We start from the raw sequence: 25964 nt of genomic DNA, 5'->3' as shown, positions 1-25964 counted from the left end.
AAAAAAAAAAAAAAAAAAAAAAAAAAAAATTCTGTTCACTAAATCTGTTTTATTATTTTCTGTTTAAGAAAAAATGCAGCAATTGTCTAATGTAAAGAGATTAAAGTGTACATTGTGATAACTGCCATTATTAAAGAGTAGTCTTCCGGGTATATTTATAAATAAGCAAACAAAAATACAATTATTTAAAACACACACACACACAGGTTTGACCTTTGTGTATTTTATTTATGTGTGTGGAAGTAGTGCATGGCTACAGAACAGTATGTGTTCTCAGGCAGTATGTGCTACTGCTAGCATAATTATGAGCACTGTATTATTATACTTACAGTATAAACAGTTTCATGTGCTAATAACCTAATGTATGATGAATTAGAGCACAATTGTTGATATCCATGCCCCTGGAAAAAAAGACTCAAACAAGGTCCCAATTAAATATAAATTAAACGATTTGTACGATTTGCCCTACACACACACACACACACACACACATTATTATATATATATATATATATATATATATATATATATATATATATATATATATATATATATATATATATATACACACACACACACTGTAAATTAGTTTAACGAATTGATACAGAATAAATGCGACCTAATTACTCTTCAGGTTAGTTCATGCATATATATGCCAAGCTGTGTGATCTTAGGCAAGCACCGCCAATGACGGGAAATGAACAAGATGCTGGCTGTAGGAAAGTGTAATTACAGAGGACTGACACACTGAGCTATTTATGATAATGAAGTGGTGCATCAAATCAAATTAACCTTACTTATTTAACACAAAATGCACTAAGGAGGGGCTGGGCAATCTACCACCACAAAATTCCATCTCATGTGGTCTTGCAAAAGCTGGAGTCAAAGAAAGCCAAAAAAATAAATAAAATAAAAGAACGAAAAAAAAAGTAGAAATCTGTGCAGAAATGACTGAATGAAAATGGCAGCTGCTGTTGCTGAGACTGTGTTATTGATGTTAATTAGGGCACTGGGGTTGTGCTGGAGAGACGGCTGCTGGCTGATGCAATGGGTAAGGCCAGCTTAGGTGGAGAATCCTCGGAGCTACAGAACCCAGCGTGGGAGAAAGTCGGCTTGCCTGAGAATGTCAGTCTCCGTGCAAACGGGTGATCTTTCGTTCGAGGCTCCCCTTTAAAAAGCTCCAGGCATCAATGCTCTGCTGTCTCATTCATGCTGCTGCTGCCGCCTCCATTTTGTGTTAGTGTTACTTTTTTTTTTTCTTGCTGTTTAAATTTTGACTGCTGCTGCTGCTGCTATTTTCATTGTAGTGCGCAGGTTCTCATCTCTGCTGGGTGCACTGCTCCTGACTCTGGAAGCAAGCCAAATAAAGGTCAGTATCATCGCTGCAGGAGGAGTTAACAAAGCAGAGGAAAGGTTTTTATTAGCCGCGTGTTCCTGCCCACTACAGCTAATTGCCAACATGCTAATTTGTGTGCCGCTTGGCACGGACTACCATGCTCCAAATTTCATGTTGTTAAGCTTAAGGATTTGGATGCTACTGCCACGCAGTACTGGTAGCATGACATAAAACTATGTTGATTTTAGTCTGCAACAGAGCAATTCCTATTGCACGTGTACCTTCACTTACCTTGCATGCTGGAGGAAATTTGTGTGTAATGCATTTCCTGTAACACTAGTTGGTAAGTTGCTGATGAATGTTATTACTTTGAAGACAACTGTTTACTTGATAGAGAATGTATGGATTTAAATGTTTAAGTGAATTTATGCATGCAAAGCTATATATATATATATATATATATATATATATATATATATATATATATATATATATATATATAATATAAGAGAGAGAAAGGTAAAGACAGTTTAATTAAGTAGGGCTGTAATCTGCATGTTTTAGGTTTTACTTCAGGATTAAAAAATGCCCATTCACGCAAATGTTATGAAGTCTCGCCTTTTATATTTAAAATAATAAAAAGATATGTCTGATTTAAAGAGTTTTGCTTAACTTTAGCTTGTCATTAAAGTTAATCAGTTTCATGCAACATTTAAGTGGTAGTGTGCTTCAAATACTAGCATCTCTTACTGTACCTGTCTCTTCGTTCAGCTGTCCACCAAGTGCTGTGCAGTTGCATGTCTGCTTGCTTAACAATGTGCAGGACTTTATTATCATCACAAAGGAGACATAAGCAGATGCATTCCAATTGTAATTAAAATGTTTTATAGTTTAATCCATGTTGTATAGTCTGTTGAGTAGCTTATTCCAGTATTAACAGCTGACTAAAAATATCATTTGAACAAATAGCAATATAAAAAACTTTAAACACTTTGACTAGTTGTTTGTTACTTCAAGTTAATTTATATTTTAATTTAAAACATTTCTTCAGAGGAAGGGAACTTTATAAACATGTGCATTGTATTTGCTTTTGGTAGAACCTGCGATTGATAAGCAAGCTTTAATAAAGTGAAGTGTACCACAAGAATATGCAGCACTGTATGTCCATTCGTTTCTACAGATTTCGTGTTAACCAGACTTGTTCTACAGGCATTACGATAATGTATTTGAATGACCGATTCATTATGAACTGAGGAGATGCGGCTATTTTAATAAATTGATTTGAAATGAAGCATTGTAATGTTAGATGTTAGTAAAACAGAATGTTTATTGTGCCTGAAAGTGGAATGTGTTTGTAACAGAGTGTTACACTCTATGAGGGTCCAGTCTTCCAGTGCTTCATGAATTGCAGTGGTCACTCAGTTGCAGCTTTCTTTGGCTGTCTCACTATCTTACCGTTAGATTAACACTTTTGTCTAATGCAAAATGCAGCAACTCCCTGCTGTGATCCTGGCTCTTAATTTTATAATATGTTGATTTAAGTGAACAGCACATTATATTCTAATTAATAAAGTGTGTGTGTGTGTGTGTGTGTATATATATATATATATATATATATATATATATATATATATATATATATATGTATATATATGTGAGTAGAGTTTTCCTGTGGTAAAGTAGTTTTCAGCCTTGTCCTGCAGTGTCATTAAGGGATTTCCTGGTAGTACAATCAGTCAATTTCAAGACACACAGTAGATTGAGTGACAGATAGTTGTAATGAGTTCCATTCATGCTTAGTTAATGTTCTGTTAATGTTCTGGTTTGACAAGCGCTGAATGATGTATACAGCGATCTTCTGCAAAGCCGTCTGATAGGCCAGTGTTGCTCATGTAATATTTTAAGATCATATGACTATTGCTCATATAAAATGTGCTTTTAACAAAATACTATAAATATACAAATACTACACTTCATATACTACATATATATATATCATTTCTTTGTGTATATGAACACAAATCTGTATTTACTTATGCAAAGACAAAAGAAGAAAAGCACGTACCTTTTGTACCCATTAATTTCTCTAAGTCAGTCATTGTGAGCTGAACCGCATACAACAGACTCTTTACAGCAGCATTGGTTAGCAACTGACACATGGTGTACAACAGTCTGCAAAATGTGTCAACAATCTCTCAAATATAGTCATATTGTAGTAAGATCCTGACTAGTTCTACACAACCTTTATTGAATTAGCAGACATGAAAATGTGTTGCAATGGCACCTGATACTTAATCAGCATTAGGACATGGGTGATAAGGTTTAGTCAAATCTGCTTTAAATGACTTCCAAATGGACATTCCAGAAGAGATGACACATGACAGACATGGTTAAAGTAATTTAGTTGAGGAAGTTGCTGTGAATGTGTCTCTTGCAGAACAGGTATCTCCTTGGGGCAGCAGGGTGGTAGTTATTGCGATAACGAATATAAACCTTACATTATCGACTCACTTCACTTCTGTACATTCTCATGAAAAACGCACAAGTTGCACAACAGTTATTTTCAGTTAATTTACAGCCATGCAAAAATGTAAACTGTATGTGAAATATATTTATAGCAGAATAGCTTGTATTAAGCCAGGGCTTTGATTGTAGTATAACCTTATTATTTTAAAACTGGAAATTCATAACTTCAGAACCTACAGTAAGCTGGGGAGCGCTACCAAACCTCACATTGCTTACATTTACCAAGTCAGCTAAAAATAAAAATAAATATTTGAATGTCAGGTTTAGTTTGATATTCTAATGCTGGATTTCCCTGGAAACGCCTGTACAGGTAGTTTTTATAAAATGTGTAGAAATTCAATCCTTATAATTTTGAAAAATAAAAATAAAAAAATCTCTGCAGAACCACGTTTAAATACACTCAGCGCTCTAGCCATCAAAGCACATTTAAAGACTTTCATAGCATGCCCCAAGCACAGCATTTCATGATTGAGATTAACTTTGCTCAGAGAAAATAAAGCCCAGGGTAAACATACTAACAAAATTCTTATTAACTGAGTCACACAGAAAGCAGCTGAGCTTCAGAAAGTTTTCAGCAATGAAAAAATGACATTTCGGCGGTTTATTTAGTTTGGAAGCCCATTTCCTTGCCGAGTTCATCTCATATTCCGCAGAGAATGTAAATAGACACAGGAGCTGAGTGTCTAGCTTAATTATTCCAGGTCATTTGAGCCGAGAAGCGATTGAAAGCAGCCCTGTACCTAAATTCACGCTGCTTAACTAGTCCTTTATTTTCTAACCAAGGAGATAATTAAAAGTCAAAAATATCATGATGGGTCAAGTGAGTTACACTGCAGGTAGTGTCAGACTCAAAGCAAAAGGGATCTTCTTCAATCGTTCATTTATTCTCTTGCAAGATACCCTTGTGCACCTGTCGTTAGACCCCACCCTTTCTATTGTATAGCTGACATATTTAATAATATAAGATTACAATAAGAGCCTTTCAGAAAATTAGATCTGGGTCAGGTCCCTAATTCTCTGTTCTTATTCAATATTTTCTGGCCTTGTGATATAACTGATTCAGCCCAGATTAGTTGTGATATTTACAGAAATGTCACAAATTCAGTGCTGTTTTCAATTAACAGTTCATGCAGTATTATTCTCAATTGCAGTTATCCAATGGTTATATTCAGTGCAGTTTCTGTTATATCACATATATATATATATATATATATATATATATATATATATATATATATATATATATATATATATATATATATATATATATATATATATATACATACATACATACACACACACACACAGTACACAGCAAAAGTTTTAGGCAGGTGTGAAAAAATGTTGTAAAATAAGAATGCTTTAAAAAATAGACATGTTAATATATTATATTTATCAATTAACTAAATGCAAAGTGACTGAACAGAAGAAAAATCTAAATCAAATCCATATTTGGTTGGACCACCCTTTGCCTTCAAAACAGCATCAGTTCTTCTAGGTACACTTGCACAAAGTCAGGGATTTTGTAGGCATATAGTCAGGTGTATGATTAAACAATTATACCAAACCAGTGCTAATGATCATCAATTCAATATGTAGGTTGAAACACAATCATTTAACTGAAACAGAAACAGCTGTGTAGGAGGAATAAAACTGGTTGAGGAACAGCCAAACTCAGCTAACAAGGTGAGGTTGCTGAAGACAGTTTACTGTCAAAAGTCATACACCATGGCAAGACTGAGTCAGCAACAAGACACAAGGTAGTTATACTGCATCAGCAAGGTCTCTCCCAAGCAGAAATTTCAAGGCAGACAGGGGTTTCCAGATGTGCTGTCCAAGCTCTTTTGAAGAAGCACAAAGAAACGGGCAACGTTGAGGACCGTAGACGCAGTGGTCGGCCAAGGAAACTTACTGCAGCAGATGAAAGACACATCATGCTTACTTCCCTTCACAATCGGAAGATGTCCAGCAATGCCATCAGCTCAGAATTGGCAGAAAACAGTGGCACCTTGGTACACCCATCTACTGTCCGGAGAAGTCTCATCAGAAGTGGCCTTCATGGAAGTCTTGCGGCCAAAAAGCCATACCTCCGACGTGGAAACAAGACCAAGCGACTCAACTATGCACGAAAACACAGGAACTGGGGTGCAGAAAAATGGCAGCAGGTGCTCTGGACTGATGAGTCAAAATTTGAAATATTTGACTGAAGGCAGTTTGTTCGCCGAAGGGCTGGAGAGTGGTACACGAATGAATGTCTGCAGGCAACAGGGAAGCATGGTGGAGGTTCCTTGCAAGTTTGGGGCTGCATTTCTGGATGAGTTGGGGATTTGGTCAGAATTAATGGTCTCCTCAATGCTGAGTACAGGCAGATACTTATCCATCATGCAATATCAACATTATCGAGTCTGTCTGGGATTACATGAAGAGAGAGAAGCAACTGAGGCTGCCTAAATCCATAGAAGAACTGTGGTTAGTTCTCCAAGATGTTTGGGCCAACCTACCTGCCGAGTTCCTTCAAAAACTGTGTGCAAGTGTACCTAGAAGAATTGATGCTGTTTTGAAGGCAAAGGATGGTCACACCAAATATTGATTTGATGTAGATTTTTCTTCTATTTACTCACTTTGCATTTTGTTAATTGAGAAATATAAACTATTAACATGTCTATTTTTGAAAGCATTCTTACTTTACAACATTTTTTCACACCTGCCTAAAACTTTTGCACAGTGCTATATATATATATATAGTAAATACAGCCGCCAATTACGGTTGTTTGTTGCCCCTTTAAAAATGCATACACAGAAATTGAGGTTTTTAAACATGCTATTTTTAATAAACAAAATAAATCAAAACAAAACCTAACTCCGTTTTGGAGCATTGCCTACACATTTGTCAGGAACTTAACTAATAAACAGGACAGCTAAGCTGTTTACCTGTTAAGATATAAACACATTCTTTAACAACACAACAAAAAGGCTTCCATACAGTACCTTTTACAACTGCACGACTGGGAACACGTATGGCACCACCTCAATGGTGGCTCCTTCACACAGCAGCAGTCCTGAAGGGACTGGCTGCTTTCTTTAAATACCCTGCACCTGACTAATTTACAGTGGTAGCTAGGAGCAGGGGATAATTAACAAATAAATAATAATGAAACAAAATATATGTTTTTTAGGCAGGGAGGATAGTAACCCCCTATCTGCTGTTGCTATATATATATATATATTATATATATAATATATATATATATCTATTATATATAGATATATATACTATATATATAATATATATTTTTTAGTCATTTTGTAGTCAAATTTGGACAGATGTACTACTCAAGTGCAACATATTCACTGTTATTTTATTAGGAACACCTAAGGCTACAGTATATATGACATTGTATTTATTGATGTTTGATTCTGTTTATTTATTAATTATATTAATGGTGACACATTTTCAGTCTAGCAACATCTTAATAAATACACCCTGCAACAGATTTTTGAATGTTCTATGTAGAAAAGAAACAAACAAAAATGAAACGGTTCAGTGGAATCAGCCTGCTTTTACTCACTAAACCCAAGAAGAGCTTGTGTTTTTTTAACCATCTGTAAATAATGAGCCAGGGTCAGCTGTAATAAATAGATACAGCAGCATCAGAGGTTATCTGTATTAACAACATGTGTAGGTGTTAAATTATGCATGTTAAAGACGCTCAATATGCCCAAAAAAAGAGAGAACAGATTTCCAGTACTTATTTTATGGTATTGCTTGCAAATCAACATTTTAGCAACCCGAATAATGAGAGTTACTCCCTTCAGACAAAGATCCCTTCATGTAATTGAAATTGCAAACAGCATGTATATACTACTGCCGTCATGATGTACTGAACATACACTTAAGCAAATCAAGCATGCTGATACATCTTTGATTTATCATTAATACAAGTAATATGACAGAAAAAAAAGAGTATTTTTTTTACAGGACTCGAGTGGTATAGAAATAGCCAGGGCGCTGGCTCCCATTCATCATTAAAACAATTAAATAACTGGGAAGGAGAAACACAGAAATTAAGATGAAGCTAACCGCTGCACCCGTAAACAAAGCTTGTTCATTAGCACAGTTTTATATACACAAAGGCATACCTAAAGATTGTAAACGACCCCAAGTGCGCAGGACAATATTGCATTCTAGAGGCTATTATACCAATGCTGAAAGCCTTCAGGGGGCCAGAACCTCCAGATAATGATATAACAGTACGTCTTCATTCGATGAGCAGCAATTTATTTTCAGCTCTAATTAACAGTAATGTTTCCCCTTACCAGGCATTTAAGAACTCAATAAGATACACGTGTACTCACGCAGATAGATAGAAAGGGTCTACATTTTTTTTTTTTTTTTTAATTCAGCACTGATCTGAGTTTCATATTGTATTTGTTATGACAGCTGATTAATAAAGCATTACTTGTGTCCATCTTGATTTTTTTTAATTGCCAATGTCTCCGGGGACACAATCAGAAAAAAGGAATGATTGATTATGTATGGAATCTAGGTCAAGATTTTAACAGCATTACTGCTTTGTACTTATAGAACATATACTGTACTGTAAAGGTTAAAGCTGTTCAAATCAATTATAGTAATCAAATGCACTAATTGTGATTAATTGAAACTCACATCACTTTTTTTTTAGCGTAAGTATTCACTTACGTTGAAATGGACTGATATACTGATGCACAATGAAAACGCAACAGTCTTTTATATCAGTAGCTCATTGGACACATACATAATGCTATTTACATTTTCAATAGTGAGCAGATAGGTTTGTTGATTGTTTGAGTAGTATTGGTCCTTCGGATAACAAAATACTGATCTCAAGTCATGATTTCATAAAAAATGCCAGGTGCTCAGTGTTTGGTATTTGAGTTGCATTCAAATTGCCCAAATGACTTGATTAAGAGTCTGTATAACTAGACAAGTTGCCCGGAGAATCTTCTGCTTCAACAATCACCAGACTAGACCAGAGAAACCAGGAAACCGGATCAGTGAGGGACAGGCCACGTCCTGGAAGGCAGAGGGTCACCACACCGGCCCACCAAGTCATAGTGAGCATTATGCTGACTGTTGCGTTGCTCAAGAGGTATCTCCTTTAACACAAGAAGGTCTTTGGTGCAGATTGAGGGCAACCTTACTGCTCAGCGATACATTGACAAATTCCCTTCCTGCAAGCCAATCCGGAAGTGTCCATTTTCCAGCAGGACAATGCAAGACCACACAGTGCTAGGATTACAATTACACGACTTCAAGAAAACAATGCCGGCTTTTTCTCCTGACCTGAGTCCAGTAGAACATCTGTGGGACCAAATTGCCAGTGTTGTCCACAGGATGCAATCAGTACAAGCCAACCTTCGTCAGCTGGCTGCAGCTGCACAGGAAGTGGCGAACATCCCACAGCAGTCTATCCAGAGGCTGATCAGGTCTATTCGTCAATGCTGCCAGGATTGTGTTAATGCTCAGGGAGGTCATACCAGATACTAACTTTGTAATGTTTTCATTTTGACACTGCGTCACGTTTCATACTGAAAACTTATCATGATTCTTTGATCTGTATTTTTGTTCATATTTTCTTTGATTTTGTTTGATATCTATGTTTAAAATATTTGATTAAATCTGAGTTTTGCTTATCTTTTGTGCATCAGTATATATTATTGCATTAAGCTTTCCATTTTTAGCATGGATCCTTATTATTTGAGACATGTAACAGACTTGAAGTAGTTGACAACTACCATACCCTCCTATAACTATTGGGACACTTGGAGGATCGTGAACCTACTGTACAGTTTTACTAAATTAGGCAGAATTTAACAACTACTTTTTTATAACTTAAATATGTAATTTAAAAAACCAAAGACACCAGTATTACAATAATTAATTCCAATGTTCAGGATGCAACTTTTGTGAATAGTTTGACCTGTATTGCAAGTTAGTTCCAAGAATAATAGTTGGCAGTGTAATGTTTGCCTTAAGTCCATGGTCTGAATTTTTACGGAGCCTGCTTCATTATGTATGCTTTCTCTCTGCAGAGGAGTAAGCAGCCACAGTGAACAGTAATTTACGAGCTTCATAAATTATAATCAGTAGACAGTTTATTTTTCAGTTCCGCAGATGTGTACAGTATGTAATTTGTTTAATTATCCCACGCTGTGTGGTCAATTTTAATTTCTCATCCCACATCCCTCATTTTGAGCGATCCTCTCCTGTGTTTTGTGGTTGCTATGCATCCTGTTCTAAACGTGCTTTTCTGCCAGTCTTGGGAAAACAGGCAGAACTATGCAGATATAACAGAGAGAGCATTAAATAGTGAAATATCGCAAATGGAAATAATAAGATTAAGCTCTAATTCTGATTGCATAGTACTAATTAATGGATCGGACAGACATGGGGCTGCTTGTTTTCCCTGTAGAAAGGAAGAGATTTAGTATTATACTGTAGCAAATGAAATTGTATTTACTTTGGTAGTGTTGCCAAAGAAAACAGTGTGCTTTTTACAGTTTAATGATTTCATTATAGAAAGAGAAGGAGCCACATTTTCATTCTGTTTGTCCTCAAAAATGTTTTACCTTGAGTGCAGTTAGGCACAGTGAAACTGAGAATATGAGTTGTTTCTGGACAGTTTTGTAATGTTGACGTTCTTTGTCTCCTCATAAACAGCTGTAAGCAATGCCAGGTTATCGTCTGTGCACTGATTATGTTTTTAACGTGTGGTTTTTTTTTTTTTTTTTTTTTTTGGGGGGGGGGGGGTTTAATTCGTTGCAGGTAGGGGAAGGCATCTTCTCCTATAAGTACCACCGAGATATCCATTTCCCTGCTGTCCAAGAAGAAATCAAACAGTAAGTGGGAAACACTATTATGTTGTAATTACATCTTCCATAATAATCTGTGTTCCATGCTGCCTTATCCTTCCATCACCCGCCTCCATGATCTTGCTTCAGAGGTTCTGTGTGAGAGACTAGTTTTGTATTACGAGGGCCACTTGTATAGAGTAGCTGTGTAGTATGGTACTTGGGATTCCCATTGGTTCAGTCTGGTAATTGGTTACTAACAGGTAGGTATGTGTGTCTGTGTTGACCCCTTTTTGATGCAGTGGCTACCAAATGATGGATAGTGTTATAAAGTTGGCTGTATTTTTGATGTTATTGAGGACTGTGGTATAGTCAGATTCAGTTAGAGCTGGTGACCAGATAAGAGTTGTGAATTGGAAGAAACTTTTACCGGCCTCTTACTGGGAGGCCAGCAGGTGCAGTATATACAATACCATAACATTATTAAATTATAGGGATGTAGAAAATGAACAGTCGATTTTACTGTAAAGGGATTTTAATTGGGCGTATTTTTCAGCTCCTCAACCAGCATCAGTTCTGCTGAACCAGCACGACCAGTTGAAAACCAGCAAACCACCAGCTCTGCCCAGCATACGCCAGTGCTAGTCATTGCTAGAATTTCCCTAAGGGATGTACATATATTTGATTTTCTAATACTTTCTTTCTGTCTTTCTATCCCTCTTTCTTTTGTTCTTTCTTTCCTGTGTTCTGTATGAAATATTCAAATAGGAAAACAATTTGGTCTTGTGATATTGTTGATGTGATGCTGGAACTTCAGTCATGTTTGGGTACAGGTTAGTTGGTGGTAGGATGCCTGACTTTCATAACTTTCCTTCCCCAGGCAACAGCAAGGGTAGAAAAATAGAAACCACCACAAGCTACTCCTATTCAGCTTCAAAGGTCTGTGGATAAAAGCAATTCTGAAAATAGCATCATCAGCTATCTTCTATTCATCTTTGAACAAAACTCATTGTTATGTACAGCAGAGGCCAGGGCTAAGCTTGTGCAGTAAGTTCAAAGGAGCTGGCTAGTGGATGAGGGAGGGGGTTTGGTAGTCTTTGTAGGGCAAAGAGAGCCCTGTAGCACAAAGAAAGTTGAATCAGGACACGTGAAGGTGATGCAGAATGTTGTGCATCAATAAGATACTATCTGAATGTTTGCTTTATTTGGAGGCAGTAACATTTTATGTTCACAACTTTAAAAAGCACTGCCATAGCAGAGAACCTGCAGACTGGCATAAGTGCCACCCACATGCATGCTCAAACCAGCAGATCAGATATTAGATATGCTGGAAAACATCAACGTTTCCAGGACGTTTTAGGGAAGTTTGTGGAATGTTTTGAGAACTGTTGCATAAGGTGTTCTACTCATAAGGTGTGTAAAAAAAAAAAAAAAAAAGTTAATAAATAAAAGGCTTTTGAGATTAAAAACATGTTACAGAAGTCTCTTTCACTGTTACCTCTGGCCCCCACAGCAACCTTAAAATGGTCTTGTCTGATCACAGACAGCACTGAAGCTGTTACTGTACCGACTGTAGGAGCTGGCAGCTGTCCATTTGTTCTGTGCAGTAATTGAACCCAGCAATGTGGCTTGGCCCATACTGGGGAAAAAAGTAAGTTAACAGCTGAAAGTAAGTATTTTACTATAAATGTGTACCCCTACAGTAAATGCTGTATATATCCCGATGTTATGAAAAGGGGCCAGATTTGTAATATGTTGATATAGTTGTTATGCATAGCACTGTAGACCAGTGTTTAGTGAAAGACATTAATACGGTATGGGGGATTACAAGCTGATACACGTTCATGCGTCTTTATTAAAACAAGCAGGTGGGATATCCCAGGAAATTAACATTACCTGTACCTATCTGTCAGGATAGACAAAGTTAAAATTGGGTCCAAATAATATTTGTATGTGATATCTTTATGAAAAAGGGTTTTATTATTAGCCGTGCAATCTCTCTGGATCTCTTTTTATTAATATTCTACTTTGGAGCACGATTAGGTCCCAGCTGGTGGGATTATTGCAGAACAAATAATAAATGTAAATAATTATGCTTCTGATTTAACTGCAAGTGCCCAGTTGGATGAGGTCTTGGTACATCTTCGTAAAGAGCCTCTGGAGAATGGGATTTAGAAGTTATTTAAAACTGGCACAGAGCCTTGAGTTCATAGTGTATCTATAGTAATATGTTATTCCCCCTTGTAACCGAGCTGTTCTTTTCTGTTAAAGTAATACTCAGTGAGGAAGAATGGTTTCTTATCGAGTTGGCTTGAAGATCAGTCCATTGTGGCCTATAAGTACCTTCATTTATGTATTAAAATAAATGTAATCAGCTAAGCTAGGTGGAGCTAAATCCCATCCATCCGTAATGGGCACTGATTTCACTACTAGAAAGTGGAGGGCTAGAACCATTTACAATTCAGTATGAAACCATAAACAATATTTCATATTCACCTCTGTAAACTGCATGTGTGCTGTTTCATTTTTGACCAAAATCTACAAGTTATGGCTTTTAGCAAAACAGTCAACAAACAGATGCACGTTTGTGTAAACAATTGCAGATCCAGCCATGCTGTGCTGAAATGTGGACCATCCAAGTCCTACATATTTACCCCAGAATTATATACATCATATATTCTTTGCCATTTCCATTTCCCTCAACCGTCTACACACTTACTGAAACATGGAACGAACAGATTCTGATAACTATAGGGGTGACTGGGAAAATATGGTATAATTAGGCAACATGTTGTAATCTGTTTGCCTTCCATCTGTTGTGGCAGAAGCTGCAGTGTATCCATCAGCTGTGACAGGCCAGGCCATAGCCAATGATTAATCCACCCAAAGGTTTCCAAAACACTTAACAAGGCTGACTAATTGTTGCTTTGAGGATAGGGGGACGAATGCAAATCTGGATGCCAAGCACTGCACAACAGAATGTGTTTTATTACCCAACACAAAGACATTGTTGTGATCTAGAATAACACAGAGGATCTCTTTATCTGGAGATATTAGTTACCAGTCTTAATAATGCTCAAGTATTTTAGGAAGATGCTGATTTTATTGACTTATTCCTAAAAATGACTGAAGATTACTATTTTTAACTAGGTCTAACTTCAAGCCCATAGGACAATATTATCGCTCATAGAGCATGTTGATACCAGAATTAAAATGGTGTCATTATTTAGCATTGTTCTGAAATTATGGTGACTTTTTTCTGAATAGGGTGTAAAATAACACACATTATTTTAAGATGCTGTGGTTTTAAGACCATCACGTTTTATGAGTGCCCATTGCAATGCCCATAGAAAGCTTCCTCGTCGTGCACTGAACTGCATGTCATGCTCTAGATCTTTTCACACCAACCCTTCCATGGTTGAGCAACAGGAAACACTCAGGAGGATAATGAAGTCGCTGCCTTTTCATGATTATTCTCTGCCCTACCATGTCTGATTTAATCAAACCAATATTAAATGCTTTTTAATCACATGTTGTTTTCAATCCAACTTCAAGACAGCGGGTGGTTTATTTTATTAGCAGTCATTAACATTATCTGAAGAACCAGTTACATCACTTTCAGACACCCTATTAGAAAACACATTATGCTAAAAAATGCATTTCAAAGAGCTGTGTTCTACATTATACTTGTATGATCATATCAGAGAGCCCCATCGATTATCATTTTTTGATTACACTATGTAACACAATTTTTGTTCCTAGGTAGTAAGTGTTATTTCCTAATTGCTTATGCCTCAAAAGTATAGAAAATGGCTATGTGGCAGAGCAAAGCTCAAAGCTCTGCCCTTTTATATTGGCAGGGATGGGGTTAATTTCCCCTACCTGCCTGGGTTTATTATGTTCAGGTGGCTGGGGTTGATTAGTTGATTAGGTAAATTAATGATCAATCAACACCCAGCCACCTGACATAAAAGGAGGCCTCTGCTTCCCATTAGGAGGAGGGAGCTGAGGAAGTAGGTTGGTGTTTGTTTGTGATTTTAGAATTTTGCTAAATCCAGTGAAGGCACTGCGCAGCCTGGAAACCTTTATTTTTGTGAGTTTTGTTTTTGCTTTATTTGTGTTTGAATATCTGTTATTTTGCCCTTGTGCACCTTTATTTTTGTGTTAAATTTATAATAAAAATATATATCTTTTCAACTGCAGTCTGTCTCTGGGCCTTTATCCACTCACCAGCCTGCCACAGGCTATTATTCCCCCTGTAAATACAGTATAATTGTAAATCTCAAAAAACTACTCACTTCTAAATATTTTGTAGTAATTTTTGTAATACATGTTAATTTGGATTCATATGTTGTTTTTTTCTGACTTTATGTGAACGAAAAGACACGCATTTGCCTGTTTTCCCATTGGAAATAGTGATATTTTGAAACATCACTGTCCTGGTCACAAAAGCAAAGTTTGTGGGGAATAATAGCCATTTTCTATACTATTGAGGCATAAGCAATTAGGAAATAACACTTACTACCCAGGAACAAAAAATAAAAAATAAAACATTATTACACTATGTTATTTAAATCCTCGTCCAAATTGTTTGGCCCTTGTATCGCTGAATATTTTTCCTATGGCAAATGTTAAACAAGCTTCAATTATTAAACACCGTGATTCCAACAATAACTCTTCAGTGGAAACTATTTTAAATTTGAATTATGTTGCCCCGACCATTAAGGCTTTATGGCATTGCTTGAGTAATTTAATCAATTTAATTGAAATTAACTGTAAGCTATTCTGTCGTATTAATCAGTCTTTATAATAATAGAATAATTTCCTCTTTAATAAAGGGAGTGCATGTTTATACATACCAATTAGGATTACTTTACTGTTAATCCTCAATAAGCAAATTATCCCCCAATGCAGGCCAAGGCTGCGTGTTTGTGTGCTGAAAGGAGTAAAAGAAAACGAGTCTGAAAGGATTACAGAACAGTGGATTATACCAGCAACCGTTTAGCACTTTGAGATGTTTACGCTCCTTAAAAAAATTCAATTGAAGTGAAATTGATAAAACTAATGACGTTTGTAACTGACCTTCACTTAGAAAACTTGGTGGAGTTGGCTGCTAGAGATTTGTTTATGGTTGGTTCTTTGACTAATTCTTAGTTTTCAGTTGAATCACAGTTGTCAATCGTCGTGGTTTCTACCCTCTATGAAAAAAAAAATAAATCCCAAAATCTTAATTAGACATCAGTAGAAGAAACATTGTAATCTGCATAGCAGAAATATCACACTTGACACCAGTTTACTTCCCCAAGTGACAATCTATATCTATATATCACTCCATCTATATCTGAGTTTGAGGTGACAATGAAGCGCAGAACATCAAGCAAGCACATGACGCAAAAGGAAAACGGTTACTGGTATATTAACTAAATACGGTATAATAAATACAGAAACTAGAAACATATCTTTCAAAGAATAATTTGAGGGAAAAAAAATTGTCTGTGGTAGTTTATTAAGCATTTATTTAAATGTATTGCTGAAAAAAAAAAAAAAAAATCTGCTCTCAGTAGCCTGGAATTAAAAGAGGAAAATTAACCATTACTCAAAGTGACTGCAAAAATGCACAAGATTTATAAGCTTCAGGCAGATTGAACATAATTTTGTGGGATCGTGGATACCAAGCGAAACTGGGTCCTTATCTGCATGGCCATGGTGGCAAGACGGGCTGTAATGACACACCCTTTAAAACTGGCTCTGGTCAAGGCATTAGGCGATGAACAGCTTAATTTGTCAGAGGGTGCTGTTGGACTGTGATTGGTGCAGGTGAGAGTGTTTTTAATAAACAGTCTGATTGTGGAGCAGTTTGCTGTGGCTGAGATGATTGTAGGACAAGCCCTGCGGCAGTGTTTGTTTAAGCTGCTTCCCAGCCTCTTTGTAAAGGCACTGTGGTCAGGCAATCAGGGATTCCCTGGATATTATTATAGCTTGCACACTGAACCATTTCATGAAGCAATGATTTTTTTAAAACAATAAAGACGGTACAAATTATGAAGGGGTTTATTTGGTGCAGAGGTGAAGCTAGTAAAAATTATACAGCACATTTTAAAAGCTTACAAAGATATTTTTTCTACCAGTTTACAAACCCTGTGTTACCTTGTGAAAAAAACAAACAAAAAAACCCTTTTTTATACAAGTATTTTTATATGAAGTCATAACAAATTAATGAATCGTGCAGTCACATTAAGGTTAATGTAGTTTGACCCACAGACACAAACATTATAATGCCAGCTATAATAATACACCTTGATTACAGGCCGATTATGAAATTTGTCAGGAAAAACAAACATTTCAAATTGAATTGCAGATGGCTACAATTGCCCATTGTTGAGTTAGTGAGTCGCACACACTGCAAAACATTTCAAAGCAGGGCTTTTCACTGACTGTGCAATAGCTTTACAGCAGAGCCCCTATACAGATGTAAATGGCAGGCATTGCTGTGCATGCATTGTCTGCAGAGCTTAGACTTGAGCAGGGCATGGTTATGTATGTGCCTCCCTATTAATTGCACTGTGGGAAAGTAAAAGTGCCAAAAAGGGAATGTAGGTTGTTAAGTTTTAACAAGGTGATCCTTGTCTTATATATATACAGTACCAGTCAAAAGTTTGAGTACACCTGCTTGAAACCAGGTTTTTTATGATTATCTATGCTTTTAACTTTATAAACTTATCTATAAACACTTAATATTTCATTATATGATACGTGTACTTATATAAGTTGATAATCATAAGTGAATTGCATTCAAAAATGTAATTTTTAAATGAAAATGTAAATCTTGTCAATTTCAATGAAATGGTCACCCAAAGCAAGGCGATTTCAGTCAGTTAAACGTCTGAAATGTGTATAACACGGTGTTAAAACACTGGCCTAAGTATAAAAATGTCTTTGTTAGATGTTCTCTGAGTTAACTAGCATGTTACCTAATTAACCTTTTGTCACCAATTATTGTGAACAGGTGAGGGTCCATGATTACTATAACTATAGGTAGCATAGGCACAAATTTTTCATTCCTGAATGTAAGGGAGCAGAAAATGGCAAAATACGCACAGTTAAGCAAAGAAAAAAGACTTTAGTCTATAATTACTTTAAGAAATGAAGGACAATCTTTAAGACAAATCGTAATAACTTTGCAAGTGTCTGTAACTGCTGTGACCAAGACCATCAAACGATTTGAAGAAACTGGCACTCATGAGGACCGAACAAGGTCAGGCAGGCCAAGGGTGACCTCAGAATCAGAGAACAAGTTCATTTGAGTCACAAGTCTGCTAAACCAGCGATTAACTGCCCCTGAAATACAAGCTCAGCTAAATGCTACTAGAAGTACAGATGTTTCAACATCAACTGTTCAGAGGAGATTGCGTGAAGCTGGCCTAACTGGAAGAATTGCTGCAAAGAAACCATTGTTAAGACAGCAAAATAAGAGGAAGACTTGCCTGGGCCAAAGAACACAGAAATTGGATATTTGAGGAGTGGAAGTCGGAGTTATGGACCGATGAGTCAAAATTTAAAATGTTTGGGTCCAACCGCCGAGTATTTGTAAGACGCAGAGATGGTGAGCGCATGAGTTCTGCATGTGTGATTCCCACTGTCAAGCATGGAGGAGGCAGTGTCATGGTCTGGGGTTGCTTTGCTGGTGACAGAGTTGGTGATCTTTACTAAGTCCATGGCAAGCTCAACCAGCATGGCTATCATAGCATAATTCAGAAGCATGCCACTCCTCAAAGTTGTGCAAGAACTATCTGGCGAAGAAGGAAAATGAAGGACAACTAAATCTAATGACCTGGCCTGCCCAGTCTCCAGAATTCAATCCCTTAGAATTTGTATGGGACAAACTGGACAGAAGAGTCAAAGCAAAGCTACCCATAAGTGCCCTACATCTCTGGGAATTGCTGCAGAAAAGCTGGGAAGACAAGTTAGGTGATTTCCTGCTGAAACTTGTTAACCGAATGCCTCGTGTTTGTGAGGCTGTTGTTAAGGCAAAGGGTGGCTATTTTGAGGAATCCAAGATTTAGAGACAATTTTCAATTTTCTTGAACATTGCTTTGATACTCCTTATGTGTTGTTTTGCATATTGTAACGTGTGTTTTCATTTTCAAGTATTTACAGAAACGTATATGACGTAAAACATTGTCAATTATGAAAAAAACCTAGTTTCCAGCAAGTGTACTCAAACTTTTGACTGGTACTGTACATATATATATATATATTAGTGTTTTGTTTTTTTTCGAGTTCCTTTTCTTGAAAGATGAGCAGCTCAGTATGCTTACAGCTATTACTGAATGGGCCTTACCTCCACTGTCTTCTTCACAGCTGATAAAGGCGAGGTTCAGACAGCCCTTGTTGAACTGTGCAGCTCCTGAGTTCTCTGTCCCTTTGTCACAGCCTCTTCGTGCAGCACTGTCCTGTCGCAGTTGGTATTCAGACAATCTCCTGTGTCTCGTTGCAAACCCACAGCCCTTAGTCGAGGAGGGTCAGGTCACTGACAGTCTGTTATGCTGTGATCTAGACAGCGATCATTTTATCAATTAGACACTAGTCACAGTGCATGAAATCTGCTGATAATTCAGCGCCGAGATAAACTAGCTGGGTCCATCTTAACAGGTTAAGAGAGAAATCAAAACGAAAGGAGAAATAGAAAAGGATCCTCCATCAGACCCCATTCATGTTAAACGGTGTGTACGCTACAAGTCTTTGTTGATGTTACGGCTCCCGTCCACTGTTTTCCCATGCAGTAATATTCTCTGTTATTTTATTCATGTCTACTATTGTCACTGGGATTAGAATCTCTAAAAAAAAAAAAAAAAAAACTCAGAGCAATTGCTTTGCAGACTCATCCCAGCAATGCAAAAAGACTACAAAAGAATATTTTATTATCTTGGCATCTGTGCAGTGAAACATTGTAATTAGTCTTTTAGACTGATGATTATTGGTACTGGCGACTAGATATGTTTAATCCTTCTCTTGCAAAGTGGTAATTTTGTGCCAATTAATTATTTTGGTTTGAATAGCAATAGACTGTTGTGTTTAGAGTGAGAGGGGAAAACAGAATCAAAAGGGGGTGGAGTGGTGTAATGAAGTGAGGGGAACACTGAACGGTGCTTCAAATAGCAAGGGCTGCTGCCTTGGCCTGCTTTTCCTTTTGTTAATTTCAGAATCATTATTACATGCACTCTGGGTGCTTTTGTCCTTGGCTAATCCAACTCTTTGGGAAAGAAACAGGGGGGTAAGAAGTCCAGTTGGCCATTCACTGCCCTATTATGCAGACCCTTGAGAATCTAATCCCGGGGTTACTGCACCAGAATAGAATGAAACCCCCTGTGGTACAGGACTTGATATGTGATAATCTGCATGTCTGACACAGACACATAAAAGGTCTAAACTGAACGTATAGTGTGTTACCTAATTTTCCCTTTTTAGTGCTTTTAGTGCTTATGTTTTTGCGTGCTGTTAATTTGAGCTAATTTACAAAGCTAAATACTTTGTATTTCACAATGCAAGGATTGTACTGTGCTCATTGTGAGGTTCGGGAAATTTGCAAAAAAAATTGAGTTGAAAAGAGAATGCTGATATAGAAAGTCTTACAGTAAAATGGCACTTCAGAGTATTGAGTAATTATGAAAGCAGCCTGATCACACTTTAAAATAGTAATTTGAGGTTTATTGTAGGAATTCATCAGTAAAATAAGAGACGTCTAGAGCAACACATTCTTAATTTGATCCAAGTTTAGTGGAGAAGGTACGATGAGACAGATTTTGGCTGTGAAAAACTTTCCCTGGATTCTGCACTAGTTGTACTGCATAACCATTATCTAATGAGCTTTTAAATGGAGCTTAAGGTCAGAAGACACTGAGCATTGGGAGATTGAATATTTTAATAAGGCAGTCTGCCAATTCAAATTTAACATCAGATAAAAAATATATTAAAAACTCTGTGGAGTTTCAATCATCAGAAGCGAGCGGAAATTCATATTTGACAAACACAAGGGTATGCGGATACCAAGATAAGTACTTCATTGAGATAAGGATTTAATTTCAGCTGTCTGCTAAAACGCAATGCCCTGTACAGTTTAGGTAGTGTGTGGTGTACTAGAAAGTATATGTTTTGCTAGTAAATATAATAGGTTGTTTCTCTTTGATGGGAGTCAGTGGTAAAGCTTGTTGCGTGGTGTGGGTTTTATTTGTATTATTTTTTATTTTATTTATTTATTTTTTTAAGATCTCAAATGATGGGGAACTGCCCTCTAGATATTTTCTGTACACATCAATAAATTCAAGGCGAGAGAAAAAAAAAAAAAGATAGGCTGAATATTTAAATGAACATCTCACCAAAGCAATAAAAAAAAATCTGCATGCCTTGCTCAAAGTCTCCTGACAGCATACTCTCTAGTCAGTTCCTGATACACCCCTGCACACAGTAGCAATTCCATCTTCCATCTATATGGCTGGAGAATAAATTGAGTTGGACTGGAAAAATACTACCGTCAGCGGTAACTGATGTTCTTTAATAAACAGATGATGCATTGCTTCTTGAGCCCGCTCTGCTGTTGCCAAGGCGATGGTCATCAGTGCCTCTCCCGTTCGCCCGTCACACACAGCGCTCAGCTCTAATTAGCATTTGGCACACTGCCAGGCTTTTTCTGACTGCACTGCATCCTTGGGTTCTGTCATTCCTTCTCAGTCCCGCTTGCTCGTCCTCTCTTTCTTTCTGTTGCCCTAGCTTGCCCTCTCTCTTTTTCTCAGTCTCTTGCTCATTCTCGATTCATCTCTCTCTCTCGCTTGCCCTCTTGCCCTCTCGCACTCCCTCATGTTATTATTCCCATTGGGATGTGCCTGCAGTTTGGCTCACCCTTTTCTTCCCCCGTCATCTCACCCCCCCCCCCCCCCCCCCCCCCCACTCTCTCTCGCTCTTCCCTTCTCTCATCTTTTTTCTCCTCTATCGCTTGCCATAACTCACCCTTGTTTTCTCACCACCCCCCACGTTTCTCCCTTTCTCTCTCTCACCCCACTGTCTCGCGCCGCCATTCCCACTACGCCCTTCCAGCAACAGCAGCAGCAATAAAACATTTCTTTCTCTCTCTCTCTGTCTGTAGAGAGAGGCTGGCAGACGTGCAGCTCTCAAATTAATAATGGCAGCACAACAAGCATTCTGAGGTGCTCCCATTCACACAATGTCATGAAGTTGGCTTCTCTCTCCCTTTTAAGCCTGTTTATCTGAATAAATAAGAGATCACGAGGAGAAAGGAAAAAAGCTCTCTCATCTCTTCTTCAGAGGAGCCATTTAATTGTTGTTTTGACTAGCCAAGTCTCCCTGTTATGGATAGAGACTGGTTTAAATATTTCACCAGTAAAGGGTGAATCCCTCTTCAAAATCAGTGCTCGCTGAGACTGGGAATTTTGTGAAACTTTTTCTTATAATATTTTTTATAATATTTAGTCTTTATTCAAATCTGCCCCACAATCACTATGGTTTTGATTAAAAAAAAAAAAAAAAAAAAATTAAAAAAGGATTAAAGCGTTGTAATCCACAGTAGCAATTAACAAATGTTAATTAGATCAAAAGCAAATATGACAGTAGTAGAAATCAATGAAGTCAGTCGGACAGATTTATAAAGATGCAATTGTTTTCAAAGGACAATGAGAAATGATAGCTGTACGGTAATTAATTTATTCTGGCTGTGAAGACGGTTGACAGCACCAGTAAACTCATGGCCTCAGTATTCGTTTTCAGATTTGATTGGCAAGATAAAAGTTATAAAACTGTGGTTCAGTGGGTTCAGGATTTTGTCAGTAGATCTGTTTACTTGTCCTTACAAATATTCAAGCCGTAGTTGGTACTAGTGAATGGTGTTCTTTATGGCTCACTTCCTGATTTACTCATTGATAACACTGATCTGATGCTTTTTAATATCATGTGCAAATCATGTGAGGGGTTTAGGCTGTGTCAGTAATAATAATAATATATTTATATATAGTGCTTTTCATAGTGGACCACCATCACAAAGGTAGGATGTGAATTATGCATTGATTTAACATCTCATCCGCAGGATGGAGCACAAGGAGGTTAAGTGACTTGCTCAGGGTCACACAGTGGGTCAATGAGTGGCAGGATTTGAACTGGTGACCTTTTGGTTACAAGCCCTGGACTTTAACCACTATACCTACTAATAATCCACTTCAAATGGGGTCAATATCAAATGTGTTCTATTTAAAGTCTATGAAATTTTAAATTTGTGCCAAAAAAACAAATCCAACAAAACAATAATGTGAAAATCAACAGAATTTTCAAATAAAAAAATAGTGGAAGATTGGTACCTTGTGTTGAGCCAAGTCTCTAGTGAATGCCATGACCCATTGTTTAATGTAGCTTGATGTAATAAAAGATTTATAGGGGCTGCTGTGTTAAACACATTATTGAGCGTTCATGAATTTCAAGAAGATGAAGTTCTGCACTGCATAAGCGTAAATATCTTCCCACAAAAGTGGCAATATTAGTAGAGAGGGGTGGGGGTAGGGGTAGAGATAGGAAAAATCAGATTATTTCAGTGTCCTTTTGATCAATATTTTTTATTGCTTTTTGTCTAACCGGTTTTGATTCTCCCAGTCGTCTCATTTGCATATGCTGGATTGGAATTCTTAACACAGCGAGGAGACAGCGTGACAAGTGAATGCTTATCTCTCAGATGTCATTTGATGGCCAGTATCTAAATATTGTGTATCTTTAAAATGCATATATGCAGAATAATATGCAGAAGTCAGCATATTACTGTTTCACTTTGCGGACTGCGGCCGTGCTATTTTTTGCAGAGAAATTGAGATGGATGTTGTGGGCTCTGCTCATTAGAGTCGATGGCAGGGGTGAGGTGCTGGAAACCTTCATTCTCAGGAATCTCCTTGAGAAGGACCTCATTAAGCTTGCTGAAAGAGTTGCTCCCGTTGACTCGTTTCTCTGCTTCTCGTGGTCCTTGTAGTTTTGCCTGGCTCTGGGTGGAGAACAAGGTGAAAAAAAAAAATAAATAATGAGAGAGAGAAAAAAAAAAGAATCCATCACTGTGCCATGCAAACCATTGTTAGGGTGATTTATTCAGATGTAGTTCTGGTTTCAAGCTAAATGCAGCACGGCTACAGCCTTCTCTCCATTGTTTACTTGCTTTGTGATTTAGATAACCTTGTCCAAGGTAGTCACACCGTCCTTGAGTTTGCTAAACCCGAGGAAGGTGGAGAATTGACCTGGTTTTGATATGGCAACACAGTTGCAATCCAATTGTCTTAGTTAATTAGGAAAAGGAAAATAAAAATACATGACTATACGTTTTTCCAAGCTACAAGTTAATTGAATTGACTCTTTAAGCTGATTCACCTCTTCAGTACATACACGTGGCTTTCTCTGTATCTTTTCAGACAATGAATTTCATGGTTGCCGCCATTCCTGTACAGGAAAATAAGCAGGTGGGCTGCAGTGTAGAATGCCCTGCGTTTATCCCTTACATTGGCTAGGCCTTAAATTCACAAAACTCTTTCTCCCCAGTTTCACAGGGATACCTTGGGGTCCAAGGCAAGCCAGAGCCTGACCAGAAACCTTGATTTCATTTAATCTTTTAAAGAAATGAAAACAATGATTTTCTTCTTCTTTTTCTTCTTCTTTTCTAAATTGTAGTACTACTATTTCATTCTGAAAAGACAACAAAAATATATGAGCAAGACGTTATGACACAATTAGGGCAGTTCAAATTTGACACTGATTTAGTGCTGTCTTATCCAGTTAGGATTGACACCTCTTTCCTAGTTACAGTCATATTGCACCAGATTAAGAGATCTTATACATCTGGTTGCCTGACTTTTACAGCACTAGGAAAGCAAGCGAAAATACCAGTGTTGCTTGTTTAATTTACAGAAGTATAAAAACAGCCTTGATAAATTATCCCTGCACTGGTAATCACTACTGCCTTAGTTCTTCCAGGGTATCATGCAATAAAAAACATAATTTTTCCTTTACATCAGCATGTTTATAGGGGCGGGGTTGGGTTAGGGTTTTGTTTTTTTTTTAAGAAGAGAAGGTTGTTTTTTTTTCTAGACCCTCTTTTAATTCCACAGGATCTTCATCCTACTAGTACACCACTGAGCTAGCACAGTACAGTTCTGCGGTCTCCTTGAGTTCATATTTTGATGAAACGTCAACAATCAAACAAGCAGTTTGGTTTTACTGAAGCTACATTTTTCATAATAAACAGAATTTGTGCCGAAAATGGAGGCCCAACCAACTTGGAGCTTAGCAAATGGCAAATGAAATAATGCATAAGCTGTGCATATTATCTCTAAAGGATTTGTTTTCTAACTCCATCCAACATGGCACAGCCCTGGGGCAACCACAACAACAAAAAAGCAAGAATATGATTTAAACACAAAATAACAAATTGATTCTCTCTCTCTCTCTCTCTCTCTCGCTCGCTCGCTTGCTCTCTCTCGCTCTCTGTGGTTTGATTTCTGTTGGTTGTTATAAGCAAATCATTAAAAACAGGAGGCTTTTTATTTATTTAATTTATGAATACAAATTACAGTTTTATTTTTTTTTTAACCTTTTGGTTGATAAAATTAACCATCACCAGGTTAAAAGATAAGTAGCCTTTGCACTCAAATTTCATGAGTTGGCATGAGCCTGTTTCATTAAGAATTGTTACATTTACCAGGTCTAGTGTTAGTAGATTGGAAAAGAGAAAGCAGTATAAACACAAGCTTCCTTCCAACACCAGCTTTTGGCTAGAGCCCAAGCCCCATGCATGGTATTGAAGCGGGGGTACAATGGCCTTTTGTTCCTGCACTACTTGCATTCAGTATTTATTTATCTCTGTTTCACAGCCTCCCTCTCTTTCGCTGCCTGACTGTGAACCACTGTGGGAGAAGTAGACCGTGGAAGCAGCAGATTCCCCCACATCAGCTACTGCCCATCAGGGGTTATTAAGAAGGGCAGGGTCCAATGAAATGCCTCTTGCTTGGAAACATGTAAGCTAAGCATTTCAGACATAAAAGTGTGGGTTAAAGCACTGTGCACTGCAGGAAATACATCCTGTCTTGATACAAGGTGAGAATAAGGCATTATAAATCTCATTACTGAGCAGAAACTACTTGAAGTGAAATGACACCCTACTGCTGCAAGGAAAGAGCTGGAGTATGCCGGTTTTCAGGAGGGCAAGAGGAAGCCTTGTTGAAAAGGCTTCTTCATT

At 37.4% G+C, this 25964-nt stretch overlaps 1 protein-coding gene across 17 annotated transcripts in view; it reads left to right on the top strand.

Moving 5' to 3' along the window:
• The window catches only part of LOC121300773 (trinucleotide repeat-containing gene 6A protein-like), a 141812-nt gene that overhangs the window by 40709 nt on the left and 75139 nt on the right, over positions 1-25964 (top strand). For 12 of the 17 annotated variants that reach the window (XM_041229615.1, XM_041229625.1, XM_041229621.1 and 9 more), the window contains one exon: positions 10671-10744. The exons of 1 other annotated variant lie outside the window; for it this stretch is intronic. In XM_041229615.1, the coding sequence (XP_041085549.1) occupies positions 10671-10744 (74 nt within the window). 4 more of the 17 variants (XM_041229618.1, XM_041229627.1, XM_041229617.1 and 1 more) reach the window with 4 other exon arrangements.

The sequence above is a fragment of the Polyodon spathula genome, chromosome 26 (genome assembly GCF_017654505.1).
Source record: "Polyodon spathula isolate WHYD16114869_AA chromosome 26, ASM1765450v1, whole genome shotgun sequence".
Taxonomy (NCBI): domain Eukaryota; kingdom Metazoa; phylum Chordata; class Actinopteri; order Acipenseriformes; family Polyodontidae; genus Polyodon; species Polyodon spathula.
The sequence above is the reverse complement of the archived record's forward strand: the minus strand, read 5'-3'. Positions and strand labels throughout refer to the sequence as shown.